Source organism: Eretmochelys imbricata, chromosome 3, assembly GCF_965152235.1.
Source record: "Eretmochelys imbricata isolate rEreImb1 chromosome 3, rEreImb1.hap1, whole genome shotgun sequence".
Classification (NCBI taxonomy): domain Eukaryota; kingdom Metazoa; phylum Chordata; order Testudines; family Cheloniidae; genus Eretmochelys; species Eretmochelys imbricata.
In genome coordinates this window covers 82,057,523-82,077,147 of record NC_135574.1, presented here as the reverse complement: position 1 = coordinate 82,077,147, position 19,625 = coordinate 82,057,523, and the positions used below count along the sequence as shown (strand labels likewise).

Here is a 19,625-nt window from a genome sequence, read left to right as displayed (position 1 = left end):
AGGGTCCCATCTCCGGGGTGGACCCAACCACTGGATTTGGGTGGGTCATCCTGAGACCCAATATGCCAAGTTTTCATGACAGAGAGGTGGAGGGGCCGAATTTGAGTAAGTGGCATTGCAACCTGGAGGGCGGGGTCACAGCACAATTCAGAGCTGGGCTGGGCTGTCCCTCTTTCATGATATGGGAGCAGATGGGCCAAATTTCAGTGAGTGGTGTTGTGGCCTGGCAACATCACTCACTCAAATTTGACCCACACCATGAAAGTACCGGGCGGGCTATGGGAGTAAATGGAGCTAGGAATGGGAGGAGCCACCTGGAATGGGAGGGAAGTGCTAAGAGGCGGGGGGGGCAGCAATGAGTTTTCAGGATGGTCTGGGGGGTGCGGGGCTGGTGGCAAGTTGTTGTTGTTGGTGGGCTATGCGGGTAGTGTTGGGGGACTGCAGAGTGAGGTGTTGAGGGTGAGTGGGAGGTATTCGAGGTAGTGGACTAAATTATGATGGGGCCTTTTTGGGGGGCTGTGGATATGGAGCTGAGGTGAACAAGTTGTATGTCAGGGCTACTGGGATGTGGGGGGGGCTGTCAGGGTAAGTGGGGGGGGGTGGAGGGTTGTTGCATAGGCACTGACTCAGTGGGTGCTGAAAAAAAATGGTGGGTGCTTAGCACCCCCCAGCAGCGCCTTCTGCCCCCTCCCCCAGCACCTCCCGCCTGTCGTGATCAGCTGTTCCGTGGTGTGCAGAGGGTGCTGGGGGGAGAGGGGAGGAGCAAGGGCTGGGTGTACTCAGGGGAGGGGGCAGAACAGGACAGGAAGAGGCGGAGCCAGGGTGGGGTCTTGGATGAAGAGGTAGAGTGGGAGCAGCGCCTAGGGTGGAGCCAGGGGGAGCAGCCCCCAGCACATTAGAAACTCAGCGCCTTGGGTTGTTGCGGTATATGTGGAGTAGTAGGAACATTCAGGTGTCTGGGTGTGAGGTGGGAAATATTTGAAGCAGGAGCACTTTGCTGAGCAGCCCATGTTTATGCCATGCAAGGCTGGAGCAGAGCTAGAGCAGGGTTGTAGCACCACTCAGTTTTGGCCTGACTGCCCCTCTGTCATGACGGTGGAGCAGCCGAGCCAAATTTGAGTGAATTGTGGGGAGGAGCAGTTTCTATAGTGCACAGGGTCCAAAATTCTTTAATCCAGCACTGCTGACCATGACATCTTTACAGTGATATTATGCACTCTTACCTTTCTGCCTCCCACCTCATCCCCATGTCGTACATAAAAGGGAGTCTTCCCTCTCCTGGTAGCTGCTTCCTACACACCTCCGCATTACAGCTTTTTTGTGAACTGAACACGGAAACCAGAAACCTTCCCTTTCATTGCATGAGCTAAAATTGAGGTCCACAGGGTATCTCTAGTAATAGGGAAATCTTCACATTAATATGCATGCTGACAGTCTTTCACTCAAGTTTCTAGTTGTAAATAAAACCAGTCACCCTATTTTTTTTTTCCCTATTTGTGGTCCTTGTTTAGAATTTCTAAAACCTATTTTCATGGATTTAATTTTTTGTTTTCTTCTGTTGTATTTCATCTCTGTGTACTGGGGGCACCACATAAAGGAATGTAAGGATAGTTGAATTTCCATCCCTGTTCAGTCTTTGACTACTCTGAGGACGCTCCAATATAGTTGTTAGCTGCAATGTGGAAACCATCAGCTAGGAAGTGGACTGACACCACTTTCACATCTATTACCGAAGAGATCTCAGATAATAACTTTTGGTCACAGTGTCCTAGAGATGAAAGGCTCTATATCTCATCCTGCCAGTATAGTATGTATCTAAAGGAAAATTAATATGTAGACTAGTGTTCCGTGCGAAAAACTCTATAAATGTGTGTCTATTCTAACAAGTTATAGATTATTTCTGTAGTTGAGTTTACTGTTACTTCAGATAATCATCCTTTTTATAGGACTACAGTAGATATTTTTCCCACAGCAGACAAAACCTCATTTCATGTGGTGTGACTTTCTCAAATCCTGTTAATTTTTTAGAAGAACCAAAATGAATTTTTCTTCAACTGTCCATCTCTGAGAAACTTCTGTGATGACTACTTATTCTTATAAAAACTCTATGGCTTTTTCCTTGACTTGTTGCACTTCTATTCTATTGTCACAATAGTATTTTTGTAGCTGTAAAATAAGAGGATTAACATAAAATTTGCTGTGCTGGATCATATGGCTTTGTCTATGTATTCCCACATTGTTCTCAGCAGTTCCAAATATCTGTTCCTTCAGAGGATGGTGAAAAATCCATAATACACCTAGCCAACTTGTAATGTTCATTTGAGTGGGAAAGGGAATTCCTTTACCCTTCACGTGCTTGGGTTTAACCTGGTGGCATGAGATTTGATTAGCCTTGTGTTAATGTGGCTTGCTTAGCTGCAGATGTCATAAATTTGATTGTGACAAATGAAATTACCCTATAATTTTGGAAAATCTAGCTGAAGTATTTGACTTAATGGGTACATCTACAGTGCAATAAAAAACCCACAGCACTGAGTCTCAGAGCCCAGGTCAATTGACTCGGGCTCACAGGTCTCAGGCTGCAGGGCTAAAAATTGTAGTGTAGACATTTGGGCTCAGGCTGGAGACCGGGCTCTGAGACACTCCATACTTGCAGGGTTTCAGAACCCAGGTTCTAGCCCAAGCCTGAATGTCTACACTGCACCTTTTATCCCTGCACGCCTGAACTCCATGAGCCTGAGTCAATTGACTCGGGCCAGGCATATCCATGTCACATTGAACTTTTATTGCTGTGTAGATGTACCCAATTACTCTAATTTTACCTGAATGAGAGTGAATTTCAAAGTTCACTATTTACAGTACCACGTAATAGTTCCTTATTTCCTTGGTATTATTTACAGTGCCAAGAAATATTTCCTTATTGCCCATCAGTTCAATAACCTGTCTTTTGTTTTCATACTATTCATACTAAAAAGAAGGACTAGGCATTTTTTGCCGCATCATTCAAGCTTCTTCTACCTCAGTCAAGATCCCTCTCATCTTTCTTCTTTCAAAGTTCAGATAATCCTAGCTTCTGAAATCTCATCATACTGAAAGTTCTGCCATACCTTTAATTATGTTTGTTTCTCTTCTCCATAGTTCTTCTATTAAGGTTAGGATTGCTAACCCTGGCCACAGTACATCAAAAAAGCATACCATTTTAATTTCTATACAATTATTTTCCATTTTAGTACATTGAAATAGCCTATTTGTTTTTTAACTAAATTAATAAAATCCATTCTGCTTTAATTTATACACACATATTATGGATATATGTAATTGTGTTTGCTTAGTTGATCTTCTCAAGTGTATTTTACATATTCATACAATTTTCAATTAAAAATAATGAATGAAGGTAAGAATGAGATCCATCCATCCCCCTGCCTGTTTTTAGGCATAGAGTTTATTTTTGCATGGCATAAAACAGCCTCCAGTACCTTTTTATTCTTGTGTCTGTGTCTGCACTTTGATTTACACATTTGATGCACAGTGTTTTAAAGTTGTAGCCCTAAGTCTGTACTGACCAAAGAAGAATGTCCATGTGATGCATCAGAGACACTAGTAAATGTAGTTGGGGCTCTGACATGAAGAGGAAATACTTTTCATTAATTTAATTGGGTCTTAGTTTTCCATTCCAATGGCTTCATTTCATTCTGCAGAATTTTTAGTCTGTTTTTTCCAATATATCAATCTTACTATCACAAGGACTTTGATATTGCAAAAAGCCTTTTCTCACTAAGCTGTTAATCAGTCTCTGAATGCCCTGTTCTTTTTTTTTTAACTACACCATCACTACCACATCCAGACAAATTATTGATCCACCATCGTATTGTATGAAAGTCTCTTCCTGAGATGAAAAAGTAGTTCTACCTCTGTTTTAGTGTTAAGTGCCTCAAGTCGCACAAAAGAGTAGTAAGACTGAGGCAGGTGCCACTTGTGTCACTGCTGGAGACAGCAGATCAGTGAATCTGGGGAAAATCCTTTAGTCTCACCCTCATTTCTCTCTCTTTATTATGACAAAACATCTCATTTACCAGAATCACCTTTATCTGCTTTACCTTTTTCTTAACATGCACAGTAAGTAATACAGTTCTACCAAAACAAAGCTTCCCTGTTTAATTATTTATTTATTTATTATTTGTATTACAGTATCTCCTAGAGGCAATGTACAAATACCTTTTAAGAGAGAGTTCCTGCCCCGAATAATTTAGTCTAAATAGACCAGACAGACAAAGTAGGGCAACCAAAGCACAGACAGTGGAAGTTACTTGTCTGATGTCATACAACAGTTTAGTGGCCAAGCAAGGAGTAGAACTCTAGACCCCTAACTCGGAGTTCTCTGGCCTATCTACTGGACCAGAGTGCATCCATTTACCTTATGAATTTTTCCACCAATTATGATGGTATTACAGAAAGGAATGGGCATTTTCCTTGATGCCATTTCTTGAAAGGATGGAATTAAGCAGAGTAGGGCTTTTTTTAAATTTTGACATGTGATCTTATTCATTTGCTCTGCTGCAGATTGCTTTCTTTCAAACTGGCATGGGATATATGGCATGTCACACAGTGTTGATATATTCTGTGAATTTATTGCTTTGTGTATGAAGCAATGTACTTATAGGATGTTAACATGGGAAACAGATTTTGTACCTGTACTGGAAATAGGTCACCTGAGAAATGATGTACCCAGCAGCTCTTGCACTGCATGAGACTAATATACTGGCTTAAGATGTGAGGGGGAAAGAGCCAAAGAAAAGGTGGAGAAAGGTGACATTTAAGGAAATAAGGGTTCTTGAAGATACCCAACTGTCATGCAAATAATAAATAATAACAATAATATAATGAGCTTAGTCCTGTCAGTAGTAACCCCCCTCCCCAAAATTCAGAATTGATCACCATCGTCGGTGCATTAATGTACCACAGCACTGTCACGGAACAGTTTCACAATCTCATGCTGCACGTAACAATAGTCCTATAGTGTTCCACTTTATTAAGTACCAAAGAATCATCATAGTTCAGTCCATGGGACTACAGTACATCCTATTTACTGATTTGCTCCCAAAAAAGCAGTGAAGTGGAAAGGATGGAGGATTCTAATTCATATCAGGAGCTTATGACCTATAGTATTTTTTCATTAAACTTTGTCTCAGCAGGATCGGTGTAGCCACTGCTACTAATTCCTTTGGTGATTCTGTAATCAAATAATGTGTAAATCCAAAAAAGAACTCCTTTTGAATGCAGATATTTTAAATATCTAATATTTAAATGCTAGACATTTTAAATCAGCAGGTCCAGTTAACTTGTATCCAAGAGTTTTAAAAGAGCTGGCGGAGGAACTCACTGGACCATTAATGTCGATTTTCAATAAGTCTTGGAACATCAAAGAAGTTCTAGAAGACTGGAAGAAAACTAATGTGCCAATATTTAAAAAAACATCAATGGGATGACCCAAGCAATTATAGGCCTGTCAGTCTGATATTGATCCCAGGCAAGATAATGAAGTGGCTGATATGGGACTCAATAAATAATCAAAAGGAGGATGATATAATTAATGCAATCAACATGGGTTTATGGAAAGTAGATCCTGTCAAACTAATATGTTATCTGTTTTTGGTGAAATTACAAGTTTGATCAATAAAGGTAATAGTGTTATGTGATATACTTAGACTTCTGTAAGGCATTTGACTTTGCACTGCATGACATTTTAATTAAAAAACTAGAATGATATGAAATTATCAGAGAGTTACACTGTGAGCTCATGTTCAGATGATTATCTATCACAACCCCCAAATCTTTTTCAGAGTCATTGATATTCAGGCCTATAATTCCCAGGATAGAATCCCTCATTGTGTAGGTCTGGCACATGTTCTTTGTTCCTATATGTATACATTCACATTTAGCCATAGTAAAAGGCATATTGTTTGTGTGCAGCCAGTCTACCAAGTCATCCATATCACTCTGAATCAGTGACCTGTCCTCTTCATTATTTACCACTCTCCCAATTTTCATGTCATCTGCAAACTTTATCAGTGCTGATTTTATATTTTCTTCCAGGTCATTAATAAATATGTTAAATGGCATAGGGCCAATAACTTATCCCTACAGGACGAGAGTGGAAATATACCCACTCAGTGATGGTTCCCCATTTACAATTATATTTTGAGATCTAACAGGTAGCCAATTTTTAATCAATTTAGTGTGTGCCATGTTAATCAAAATATGGTATGGTACCAAGTCAAAGTCTCACAAGATTTTAAGTATATTCTGTTAACACTATTACCTCTATCCATCAAACTTGTAAGCTCATCAAAAACCAGTTTCAAGTTGGTTTGACAGGCTCTATTTTCCATAAACCTATGTTGATTTGCATTAATCACATTGCCCTTCTTTAATTCTTTGAGTCCTGTATCAGCCATTCCATTATCTTGCCCAGTGTCGATGTCAGACTGACATGCCTATAATGACTTGGGTCATCCCATTTACCCTTCTGAAAAATTGGCATATTAATAGTCATCCAGTGTTCTGGAAGTTTCCCAGCGCTCCTAGACTTTTATTAAAAATCAATGTTAATGGTCCAGTGAGCTCCTCAGCCAGCTCTTCTAAAACTCTTGAATGTAAGTTATCTGGACCTTCAGCTATAAAAATGGCTAATTCTAGTGGTTTCTGTTTAACATTCTCCTGAGATACTAGATGAATGAAAAAAGTATTAACACTGTATAATGAGACTATATCATCTGTGTTTTTCTTAAATATTGGACAGAAATATTTACTGAAAACATCTATGTTTTCTTCATTAGTATTCATAATTCTACCATTTCCATATAGTAAGGGACCAATACCGTTGTTAGGATTCTTTTTGCTCCTAATATATTTTAAAGACTCCTCCTTATTCTCATTAGCCCTGCTGGCCATAGATTTCTCCTTGCACCCCTGTGCTTCTCTTAGCAATTTTCTAGAATTCCTAACTTCTGAATATGTATTCAGTACTATCAGCTTCACCTTTCTTCCATTTGTTGTGTGTATGTATATGTGTATTTTGTATATATAGGTATGTATATATATATATATTATTTTTTATAGCTGCCTTCACTTCCCCTCTGAACCAGTTCAGTTTTCTAACCAGTACGGCCTTCTTTTTTGATTGTGGCTTTTTGTGCATCTAGTAAGTTGTTCTTAAAAGATTGCCAATTATCATTCACATTTTTCTGATTAAATTCTTCCTCCAGGCTGATTTGATTTGAAAATTGTTTTTGAAATTGGCTCTAGTAAAGCACCAAGTATACATATTACTGGTCTGGACTTTATTCTGTTTGCACATTATAAATGCAATAAAGTCATGATCACTTGTACGTAAAATACCATTAATTTTTAGTTCTGTGATCAGTTCCTCTTAATCTGTTAGGACAAGGTCTAATAGTGAACTCCCGGTGTTGGCTGCGATGATTCTTGAGTTAGGAAATTGTCATGTATAATGTTTAGAAATTCCAAGGATGTTTTAGTACTGACAGCATGAGACCTCCAGCATATGTCATTCACATTGAAATCCCCCATGATCACACAGCTTTTTTTCCCTACTCATTATAGATTGGTGCGTCCGCAGGTTCGGCCGATTGCAGCTCCCACTGGCCACAGTTCGCTGTTCCAGGCCAATGGGGGCTGTGGGAAGCGGTGGCCAGCACATCCCTCAGCCCGTGCCACGGTTCACTGTTCCAGACCAATGTGGCGGACTGTGGGAAGCAGCGCGGGCTGAGGGATGTGCTGGTCGCCGCTTCCCACAGCTCCCATTGGCCTGGAATGGCGAACCGTGGCCAGTGGGAGCTGCAATCGGCCGAACCTGCAGACGCGGCAGGTAAACAAACCAGCCTGGCCCGCCAGGGGCCTTACTCTGGCGGGCCATGGGCCAAAGGTTGCCGATCCCTGCCTTACAGTGATAGTGATAGACTCAAGGAACTCAATCTATTTAGCTTAACAAAGAGAAAGTTAAGGGATGGTAGTCAGGGCACAGGTCTTGGCTTTTAGTGTGTATGTCTACACAGCAGAGAAACCTCCGATCAGTCCAGGCCAGCGAACTTGGGCTTGGGCTGCAGGACTGTTTCATTGCTGTATAGATTTCTGGACTTGGGCCGGAGCCCAAACTCTGGGATGCTCCCACCTCAGGCTCCAGCCCAAGCCCAGAAGTCTACACAGCAATAAAACAGCTCTGCAGCCTGAGCCCTGAGAGCCTGAGCTGGCTGGCATGGGCCAGCCATGGGTGTCTAGTTGCTGTGTAGAGATATCCTTAGGAGCCAGTAAGTTCCAACCTGTCACCCAGTGACCTGTTAACAATCACCAGAACTAAAAGCTCAATATTGATCGAGGACTCCAGTTCTGGGACCTGACTGGTGGAACTCCAGGGGTCCCGATTTCTTCCCTGTTTCTATTTAAACCAAGCAGAGGAACAGGAAGTTTGGATTGGATGTTTTTGTAAAAGCTATGCTCTAGGAATTAGTTTGGGGGAGATTCTATGGCTGTGTTACACAGGAGGTCAAACTAGATGTTCAGAATGGTCCCTTCAGGCTTTGAGATCTATTAAATTAAGCTGGCAATATTGCAAGAGGATGCTAAAGCCATTCAAAACAAGAGGTTTCCTACTTTATTAGGATTACAGTCATATTTTAAGTTGTTGAACTTTGTGTTATATGCAGGACACTATAATTATTTGACTTTTTTAGGTTTTTTTAAAAATGCCTATTCCTATACCAGCCCTTGACTGGATCATAATGAAAGGTAGAAAACGATCTAATCTATCTAGGCCAGCCTCTAGTAAGTGTTTGCCAGAGACTTTGATAGGATAGAATCCACCCTAATGTTGTCTTCATTAAGACACAAACAAGTCTCTGACTGTTAGTATAAATGTTGAGTTAATGATATGGAATAATAAGACCACCACTAACAGCAACTTGTGGCACTGTGTTAAAAGTACAATAAAATGAAGTCACATAGATTTTTAAAGAGACATACTTTACTTCCTAGTGTCTGATTTAAAATCACTCCAGTGTTAAAACTACTGAGCAAAGCCTATCAGGCTAGCCTATCAGAGGGAGGGCACAAAGAAGAGTTGTTGGTGTGTTGTTTTCTGAAACCTCTAAGGAACATACACACTTTGTCAATGCAGATGGATAAATGATTTCCTGTACATGTTAATAAAATACACTGATGAAACAATGTTATAGCTGGAGTGACTGCTAAAGCAAAAATTTCATTCTAGCTACTACTACTTTATTTCAGGTGCTAAAATGTTTTTAAAACTTTCTTCGTTGAGTCTGAAATTTTCCAGACTCAGTCTCTGCCCATATGTTTCTTTTTTCTGAAGTTTCTTTTCCATTCATCTCATACTGAAATAAATGAGCTGTTTTTCTGAAATACCACCCTACTGTTCAAACTTAACATTCTATTAATGTACTTTTGTACACGGAATTATATCACTTTAGTTAAAGATTCAGTTATATCACTTTAGTTAAAGATTTATTTTTATTTGTTCTGCAATACAAGTTGCATGTTAGCAAATACTGGGCAAACTACACTTACCCCTCCAATTCAAGTGACATCCTATTCTGTATACTACCAGGAAAGGCAAAGGAAAGTTTTGGATTATAGGAGTTTATACATTATGAAGTGTGGCACTTAAAATAAATAAATGATTGTCCAGCTCCCATTTGGGGAGGCAAGAAGAGGAAGAGCTTAACCATGTGTCCAGCCACAAAAAACAGATCGAATATGTAACAGTTAATGCTGAAACATTCCAAGATGCTTGAAAAGCAAAAGTAGGGCAGGATAGAAAATTCATCTATTAGCTGTGACTTGTATAGGTGTCATTTCAAGGTAACATTTTAGCAATCTAACTATCATTGTTTATTTAGGCAGAATGTTCCCACAAGAGAGAAAACAAATTTAGAAAAGCTAGCAAAGAACATTGGAAACACTTAATGCATTAGTTAGTCACTTGACCACTGATCAATTTAGGTTTGTTTTATTTCCGCGAGTACCATACATCTCAGAAGCAAACAGAATGTATTGGCTCAGTTCAGGATTAGAGGAAACTCATAATCTTTGAGGATCTCAGACCTGAACAGGAAATTTAACTACAGGATCATTCTCCTTAGATATTATTCACAAAATCTTCTCCGAACTTGTTTGCTGACATCTTGTCCCAGAAAATACATGAGATCGTAATTAACCGAGTTTGACAAGAAAAAAAGTGCTAGAGCCTTAATGTTTTATTTTCATAAAGCTATTTCATTTCATTCAAAAGTTCTTTCTTGAACTTTACACTTTACACTGTTACTCAGAGTAAAAGCATAAAATATTTAAATCTCCATACAGTCTTTCTCCCAAACCTGGGAGAAGTCTGTTTCTCCACATGAGTCTGGGTGGGTCAGAATATTTACCAGCAGTCTGCTCTCGTAGACGTCCTGTCCCTTTACTTAAACAGGATCTTTCTAAACATTACAAAAGAAATAATTAAGGGGAAAATCTTTCAATAAACTTGATAGGCTCTGGATCATCCCCCCGGCTGGAATACTTACAATCCTTTCTCCTGCAAATGATTTTCTGGTTCTCCAGTGTCAGCAAATTTTTAAATAAAATTATTTTTGTAGCCTTTTTGCATAAGCTGTTCCTTCCAAGAGAAATCCAACGTAATTGTTCTGGGTGGCCCACCACTTCCCCTACATTTTGTGCTGTGGCTGACAGCTTTCCTAATCTCTTTTTTTAAAATTTCACTTTACATATGCCAGTTTTGTCTTGAATAGACATTTTTGCAGGGAGGACTGAGTGGCTTGAGTGACTGGAATGAGGAATATTGATCTTTTCACCACTAGATCAATGGTTCAAATCCAGCTGAATAAGAAAATATGCAAAGGTTGTTGCCATCTGATAGGTGGCTTGTGCCCTATGTGAAATGAACTGCCAGTTTCAAAGTCTATTTCTCACTATGTGAGACCAAGATCATCAGAACTGGCACACTTCTGACAAGTCAGCAGAGAGGTGGGCATTGTTAATCCCAATACTAAATAGCCCTTAAATTTTAAATGTGCCCCAGTGCTGAAAAAATTAATGCTACAAATTGGAAATAGCAATGAGTAGCATTCCATCTTCTATGCAGAATGACCTACTGATAACAATGTTTGCTTGGTATCATGGATTTCACATGTATTCCACTCAAGTACAGAATTCTTGTAGTTTCAAAATCTTGCTAGCTCATAAGAATACAGTTGGCAGGCAATGTAAGGTGAAGCCCATGGTTAATCAAAACATACTTGTTTTGGTCCATACAGATATCTTCGTGACACCTGGCTATCCTTTTTCCTCACCAAAATCCTATCCTAGTTTTCCAATAAGGAACAACTTTTATCATTAGGAATCTAGCTACTCGGATCATTTCCCAGGGGTTGAGGGAAGGATTTCTGGTCAGTAGAAGGTAGAGCACATCATGACTCTGGGTGGAGCAAGTTTCAAATCTTCCGTGCCTGACAACTGTCAGAAATCCAACCTGATCCATTTAACCTGCATTCCAAACTATCTCCTTTTCCTTCTAGTTTCTTAACCAGGAGCTGAAAGGGGGATAGGATATGAATTGCACTGACAGTGGTGACTGGGGGCAAAGGATTTACTAGCATGGAGTCCAGTTGTGGAGATTAGTTGGAAGGTAGTGCTGATGGCACTGTGAGTTGAACAGGAAGTGGAAAGGCAGGTGGTCTGCCAGGAGAAAGGGGACTATGGGGTATTGCTCCGTTCAGAAGATAGAAGAGGTAAACGAATGGGGCTCTTTTATGAGGAAAGTAGGGAGGAAAGAAGTTTTGAAGGTTATTTATTCTCAATGCCTTGTTCTACATTGAGGATAAGTTAACTTAGGCAGGGTTTTTAAAATTATTTTGTTTAATAAACACACATAGCCACCTACAGCAATAATACCTGTGGCTTTTTGAGCTCATTAAATCACAAATGAAGCAGTCAAGCTTGGTCAATATGTGGGTACCTCTAAGGAAAACCCAAGGTGCTGAGAAAGTAGTTCTGGCAGTTCAGTGGGTGGCATCTTTCCCTCAAATCTGTTTTAAACCAATATCCTAACATGGTGTTCTGGAGCACAGAACTGTCTTTTGGCTGAGATTTAAAGGTGGGATCCCTTCTGTTTGTGATCTTAAAGATCTTGTAGCACCTCTTAGAAGAGTAGAGTAGGGGCATTAGGTTGGGCAATATCCAGTTTGGGTAATCGCATTTTATAGATCTAAAGTTTCCCCAGTAGTTTTAATGCAATGGATACAATATTCACTTCCAGTCTTATTCTGTAGTTTGATGTTTGGTTGTGCTGTGTGCTCTTACAGTGTTGAGTATCACTGTAAAGATTCCTGTATTTCAGCGGTGAGTGAAGTGATCCTATGAGTAGAGTTCCATATAAAGAAAGATTACAAGATTTGTATTTTTAGTTTGAAGAGGAAATTAATGAGAGGGACCATGATAAAAGCATACACAATAATGAATAGCACACAGAAGGAAAATTGGCCACTTCTGTTTATCTTGTCTCATAATATCAGAAACTCCTATTTTCCCATAATACAAAATTGAAATTGAAAGACATTAAATTTAAAACTGATAAAAGGAAGTTGGAACTCCATGCCGCAAGATACTGTTGAGGCCAAAGATTAGCATTTATGTGGATAACAAATATTACTAAGAATTTTTAAAAGTATAAGCCTTCATCTTTCAGGGCATGAGCCAAATAACTGATGGGGTTAAGAAGAAACTTCCCCAATGAGCTGGTTATGCCATTATTACCCTATTTGGGGTTTCTTGCACCTTCTGAAGCATCTGGTAGTTGATGGGTCTGATGTGGTATGGTAATTCTTATGTGTGTAGTTTGTAATAAGCTTGGGATTCTTTTGGTTGCAAGGCGCTGTATACATGTAAGTAGTTATACATGGCATGCCTTTGAATGGGTTGAGTTCTCACTCTGCCTTTAACAATGTGCAGACCCTATGTTAGTTTCCAAACTCTTCCCCTTTCTGGGGTTTGGCTTTATTGGTACCTGAAAACCAATAATAGAATGTAATCCTCAAACTAAGCTGAGTTTGACTGTTCCTAAAGTTTCCTTCCAGGATTTCTTCTTTCTCGTACATTGTTGCCAGCAATCTCCTTCTGCATCCCTAATATCCTGGGTAGTGTTAATGAGCTTCAGTAAGTCAACAGATTTAGCATCTTCATGCAAATTCTAACACCTGCTGATAGGTTGGGTCAACCGAAGAACCCTTCTATTCTGTTAAAATTACTCTTTCTCACTAGTGACTCCATCCATCCTTCATGGCCGTGGATATGTGGGTGATTTACACACATTGGAAAAGGTGTTGAATTAACTGTAGAGGGCACTTCTGCTTCAGGAAAAGTATTCCTCCAAAGCACAGTCCATGAAAACTCCAACTTAAGTGGGGAATACATTTTTTATGAATTGGGACTTGAACACTAAAGTACTGTAATATGCTTTCAACTGATTTCATTCTTAACTACATATAATGAATCCACTTTAGTATGTATTTAGATAAGAAAACTCATTCATTATGTATAAATACAACTGCCTATATAAAATGGATGACTTACAGTTCTGGTTCTCAAATATTTCCATATAATTTAAACTAGATATGTTAATGTTATATTGGTATAAGTAATATTGAATGGAAGTGATTTATGGTGATGTGTACTGTAATATATTGCAGTAAAAATTCCTTTAAAAGATTTATTTTCCATAATAATTTTAGATATGTATTTAATAAAAGTTCTATATTTGATAGGTTGATTCAATGACAATGAGATGCTACCATTAAACCATGTAGAATACATTAAAGATTGTGAAGCGCTCAGATACTGCAGGGATGGGGGCCATATAAATACCTAAGGGTACATCTACTGCAATTAGACACCTGCAGCTGCCATGGGCAAAGGGGCTGTTTAATTGCTGCGAAGACCTTCAGGGTTGGGCTGGAGCCCAAGCTCGAGGACCCTGCAAGGTAGGAGGGCCCCAGAGCTTGGTCTGCAGCCCGAGCCTGAATGTCTACACCACAATTAAATAGCCCATTAGCCTGAATCAGCTTGCACAGGCCAGCTGCAGGTGACTAATTGCAGTGTAGACATACCCTAAGACAAATAGATAAGAGACCTGGGGGGTTGATTCCTGTCCTTTCACTCATCTAGCTGTTGGATTGGGATTGCTGTGAAGACTACATATTAAAGGCAATCAAACAATAATAATTTGTATAAATATAATTTCACCTCTTTCTGCTGATGCTCTCAGGATGCTCTTCATCATAAAAACAATTTTAAATACACTTAAATGTAAGACTACCTTAAAGAACTTCAACAAAATTAAGTCATATAAAAAGCATGCAAATGTTACCTGACATTTTACCCAAGTTTTGCACTTCTCTCCAGCAGTTTGCCAGAAAATGTCTATTATCCCATGGAAACATTTTCCTATTTAATATGATGCAATTTGGAGCTGTATTCCATCCTCAAAGTGATCATCCCTACTGAGTGCATTGAGTTTGCATGGCAGAATTGATGGCAGACTTGGATTTAGGAAATTTGCTGTTGTCCACTATAACAAATTTAAACATATAATGAGCGAAAAGAGCACTATTAATAAATTATATAAGCGATGGAGACATGAGTGTGCATATCCTCCTTAGTCTGCCTGGAATCATATATTTATGAACTATGAAAATATGTATTTATAAAATATATTAATATGAAATATATAATATAATACATGAAATATGAAAATATGTATTTATAAATCCATTTGGACCTGTGATACCCATATATGGAGTACAAGAAAATAAGTGCTTGGTTGACATGTTGACTTAGTATGCTACACAAAAATTATCTGGTTAGGGACAGGTCCAGATATTTAAAAACCTCCCATCTTTGTTGCATACATGCTTCTAAGGCTTAGCATTTTGAATTATCAAGAAGTAGTTGTGTAGTTTAAATTGATGTGGTTGTGTGTGTGGTTTTTGGGGGGAAAAAAAGGGGCGGGGGGAGGTGAGAAAACTTGGATTTGTGCTGGAAATGGTCCACCTTGATTATCATACACATTGTAAGGAGAGTGATCACTTTAGATAAGCTATTACCAGCAAGAGAGTGGGGTGGGAGGAGGTGTTGTTTCATGGTCTCTTTGTATATAATGTCTTCTGCAGTTTCCACAGTATGCATCCGATGAAGTGAGCTGTAGCTCACGAAAGCTTATGCTCAAATAAATTGGTTAGTCTCTAAGGTGCCACAAGTACTCCTTTTTTTTTTTTTAAATTGATTGGGGTTTTATTGTAGTTAGGAGCTGAAGTAGAGCAGCTTTATATTTGCAAATAGTATGAGAACTTTCTGAGTGATTTGATTTTAGCTGCCCTCTTTACCTCAAGAAAAGGTAATGGAAATACTGAATTGTTACTGGTTTCAGAGTAGCAGCTGTGTTACTGTTATCTTAGAAATAATTGAGCTGTTGCTAACGAAAGCTTATGCTCAAATAAATTGGTTAGTCTCTAAGGTGCCACAAGTACTCCGTTTCTTTTTTTTAGATATAATTGTATACCAAGTATTGTCAAAAATGATTTTATTATGCATGTGTTTTCTAACAGTTGCAAGAAGCAATCAAGGCTGGCAAAGGTGTGACTTCAGCTATTGACCTATGTCATTACCATGGAAACAGAGCACTGGAGGCCCTGGAGTGCTTCCCTTCCTCTGAGGCCAGATCTGCTTTAGAAAACATGGTTTATGCTGTGACCAGATTTTCATGACATACAATTCAAGAAATAAACTGTTCGTTTGCAGAAAACAACTAGATGGATATTGGCTGGGACAAGGAAAAAATATCCTGTATTTTTAAAAGAACTAAATTTGTTAGTTGCCTTTTCTTTTTTTTCTTTTCTTTTTTTTTTTTTGGATTGTTTACCACATTGCTGAATGAACATGCGTTCTTTGGAACTGCTATAAACAAAATTAGGGGAAAAAGGTCAAACACTTTTCACTTGTCGTGCCAGAAGCATACTTGAGGCTGCACCAGTAGAAATAATTAATGAGACTCACTTCTGTGACCTCAGCAAATGGACAGGAAATAAGTCCTTATTGATTGGACATAGCCAGGGATGGCGCCAATGTGGTGGCCTGTGGTTTTCCTGCACTAGAGAGGACAGAGGGGGGCCTGAAGCTGCAGGTGTCAGGAGAAACACTTTCTAAAATTGCCAGAGAGAGGGCTGTTTAAGTTAAGAATTAATGTACCAATTTATCAACGTGAAGGGCAGTTCAGGGAATTAATGAGGAAAAATCCTTTGTCTGTCTACATGCAGCTATGTCTCCTCACACTGTTTTTATGTATTCAAATGTAAAATTACTCTGTGCCTAATGCTTTCAGTATTTGAGAAACTTGCTGAGAATGTGTCAAGCGTGGTAAGTAGGAGCTTTATAATATTTAATCAAATATTAATTTAGCTCAGTTAAGAGAATTGATTGCCTGTGTTTTTATACTGTATGTATAAAATACTTTGCTCTGGCTCAAAGATAAGGTTTTCAATGCTTTCAGGAAAAAAATCTTTCCCCCAGATCAAGCAATTTGTTTCAGCGCAATCCTACCCTAAATAATTTCCCAGATTTATGTGACACTTGTTTTCACTTAAGTCAAATAAATGTGAATTTGTAATGTTCAGCATCAATCTTTTGGCAGAAATGAGTATGGAATAGTCTTCTGTTAGCACAGGTTTTTTTACTCTTCTGAATAAATATATAGTACATGAGAAGTTTTTTTTAACCTTAGTGTGTCAGATTTTAAATCCAATTACAGAAAATATAAGGTATATCAGAAGTCTGCAATTTGACACTGTCTCTAGTTTGTTCATAGGAGATGATTTTTGTGGTTTGCATGCATGCAATCTGAGAACTTCGTTGACAAGAAGGCTGAGTTTACATAAATGATCTAGATTGAGACTCAGCTACCTTTCTTCCTTCTGTGGTGTAATTACAGACCAATCTGGAGACAGCTAGCACAGCAAACAGATTTCATTACATCGCTCACTCAAACATTAAGTGAAGTTATTTCTGTTAAATTTTACTCCTCCTCCCCGCAAAAAAGTAAGGTGTCACAAAGCTTTTTTTTTTATCACGGACCAGCATGTTGCATTCAGTTGAAAGGAAAATATAAAACTACATGTGTTAAAGTTCTCTGTGTGTGTGTGTGTGCGTGAGCGTGCACAGTGTACTTGCGACATCAGTGTACTTCCTCAGATTTATACAAGTGCAGTTTCAATGCCTTTGACAGTGAACTGAATTCTTGGAGCATTTTATTTTTATTCTTAAAATCTTTTTACAACCTTACTAAAGTTCAGTTAATTAGTAATTCTATTCAACTGTGTATAAATCAGACTTAGTCTTAAAACATTACGTTTTGTAAGAGCCACATGTTGCTTTCTCCTTACCATGAGCCTACTTTTTAATTCAAATGCTTCATGGTTATTCAGGGGCTGGTCTTGCAGGAAGCTGAGGGACTCCAGAGACATCCTGAGTCCTTTCAACTCCCCTTAATTTCCACTGACAACGCTCAGTAGCATGGAAGAAACAGGCAGCATATTACGGGATGGGCATATGTTTCTTTTCCTGAAAGTACTACTTTTATCAACATCTCCTTACTGATGACAAATAAAGAAAACTAAATAGTAGTGATATTGTAGACAGGTAGCATCATTGGTTGAATTGGTGAAAATGAACAGTCTCCTACTAATGCCTTCGTAATAAACAGATCTGTGATATCTTCCAGTAACTCTTTGGAAGCATGATTTTTTTTGTTGTTTTGGATCCTTCACGGATACCCTACACTGAACCCTACAGGCAAAACATACGAACTATAGGACTGAAAGTGATAACCTCTTGGTCATCGAGTCAAGTTCCCTATCACAGGCAATCCAGTCATATAATCCTGTTCATAAATTTATCAAGCTCCATTTTAAAGGCAGTTAGGTTGTTTGCCCTCACTACTTCTATGGAAAGGCTATTCCAGAACATCACTCCTTTGATAATTAGAAACTTTCTTCTAATCCCCAATCTAAATTTCATTCATGGCCAGTTTATATCCACTTGTTCGTGTGCCAACATCATCCTTTAGCGAACAGTCACTGCTGAGAATTATCATTATTATTATTATTATTATCATTATTTCTGTACTCTTAGAAACACATATTTCTGTTTCTGATGACTTCTTTCCCACATTTTGTGGATCAGGAAGGCTCATCAGTTTTTTCCTGTCAACACCCTTCCCCTGTTCTGCCCACCCACATCCTGAAGGCCATGTGTTATAAGCATCATCCTTTGGCTGAGGAGGGTTGGAGAAGCATAGCTACCTCCATAGTTCTAGTCACCAGTTCAGGAGTGATGCTTAGAGTGATCGGTGCAGAGCTACATGAAGCTCTAGTATATTTTGGATGCTGTATAAGAAATAAAAACAATGAAGCATTCCATATGCTATGCTCCCAGACAAAGAAGAGAGACGGAACTAATGTCAGAGGACAGTTTAGAATGACCATTTGTTATGAAACCAAAAATAAAGTGTAAAGCTAGGGTTATAAGCCCTTTATATATTGTCTCCTTTCCCCATCCTCATATTCTGGCATAGCAATTAGGCTGCCTCTGTTTTTGTCATCTTTTCCTAGTCTTCAGCATCACTGCAAGTGAAAGCACCAGCACCTCATGACAGAAGTACTTCACTTTAGTTGATACCCCTATGTCACTCTTCCTGAGTTGTATCCTAACTACTGTATTGCAGGTGCCACCTTACAGTTAGGCACAAAACCATAGCTAAGCCACATTATTGTGTCTCAACAAACTACACTTCTTACACTAACTTGTGCCCCTTCAAGAAGCATGGTCTCAGTGGTTAAGCTGGCTGTGCCACAGATTTGCTGTGCAACCTTGTGCAAGCCAGTTAACCTCTAGGTCTGTTTCTCCACCTGTAAAATGGGGACAGCTATGTATTGCAAGGCTGTGAAGATTAGTTCTTTAATGTTTGTGATCATTGGGTGGAAGTTGCTATACAATTGGCAAGTTATTATTCTAATGAAACCATAAAATGGCACTTCTTTGGGGAGGCATTGTTCCCATCCTGGCAGCTGAGGGAGGGCGAGCTGTGGACTTTCTCTTCCCCAGCCTTGTGAGAAGGATGTTGGAGTGGGGAATCTCCCTCTAGCTGTTGTTGGGGAGAGGGTCAGCTTCTCCTAATTATTTTCCCTTCCACTTCACATGAAGGATTTCCAGTGATTCTGAGCTGTTTGGGCCTGTTTGCACTGAACACACCTTTGATCAACTGGTGCGTAAAGTCAGGCAGAATGAGTGGAGCACGTGGTACTCCAGTTTTGGGGGTTTGTTTTTTTTAATAAATAAAATAAAAGGTCATCTTCCCCCTTTTAAACTTGGACCAAAAGTTAGACAGGGCAGGACTTGCTCTGTGATATTCCCTCCATTTTTTCTTTCTTTGAGCAGATAGTGTTTCCTTTTTGTGCTGTAATGTAATTATGTTGTCAACA

The 19,625-nt window shown here is 39.1% G+C and overlaps 1 protein-coding gene across 2 annotated transcripts in view; it reads left to right on the top strand.

Moving 5' to 3' along the window:
• Positions 1-17,861, top strand: part of PDSS2 (decaprenyl diphosphate synthase subunit 2) — a 185,697-nt gene extending 167,836 nt beyond the window's left edge. For both annotated transcript variants that reach the window (XM_077812895.1, XM_077812894.1), the window contains one exon: positions 15,699-17,861. In XM_077812895.1, the coding sequence (XP_077669021.1) occupies positions 15,699-15,857 (159 nt within the window). In that variant the 3' untranslated portion in view covers positions 15,858-17,861. The remainder of the gene's footprint in view (positions 1-15,698) is intronic.
• The last annotated feature ends 1,764 nt before the right edge of the window (positions 17,862-19,625 follow it).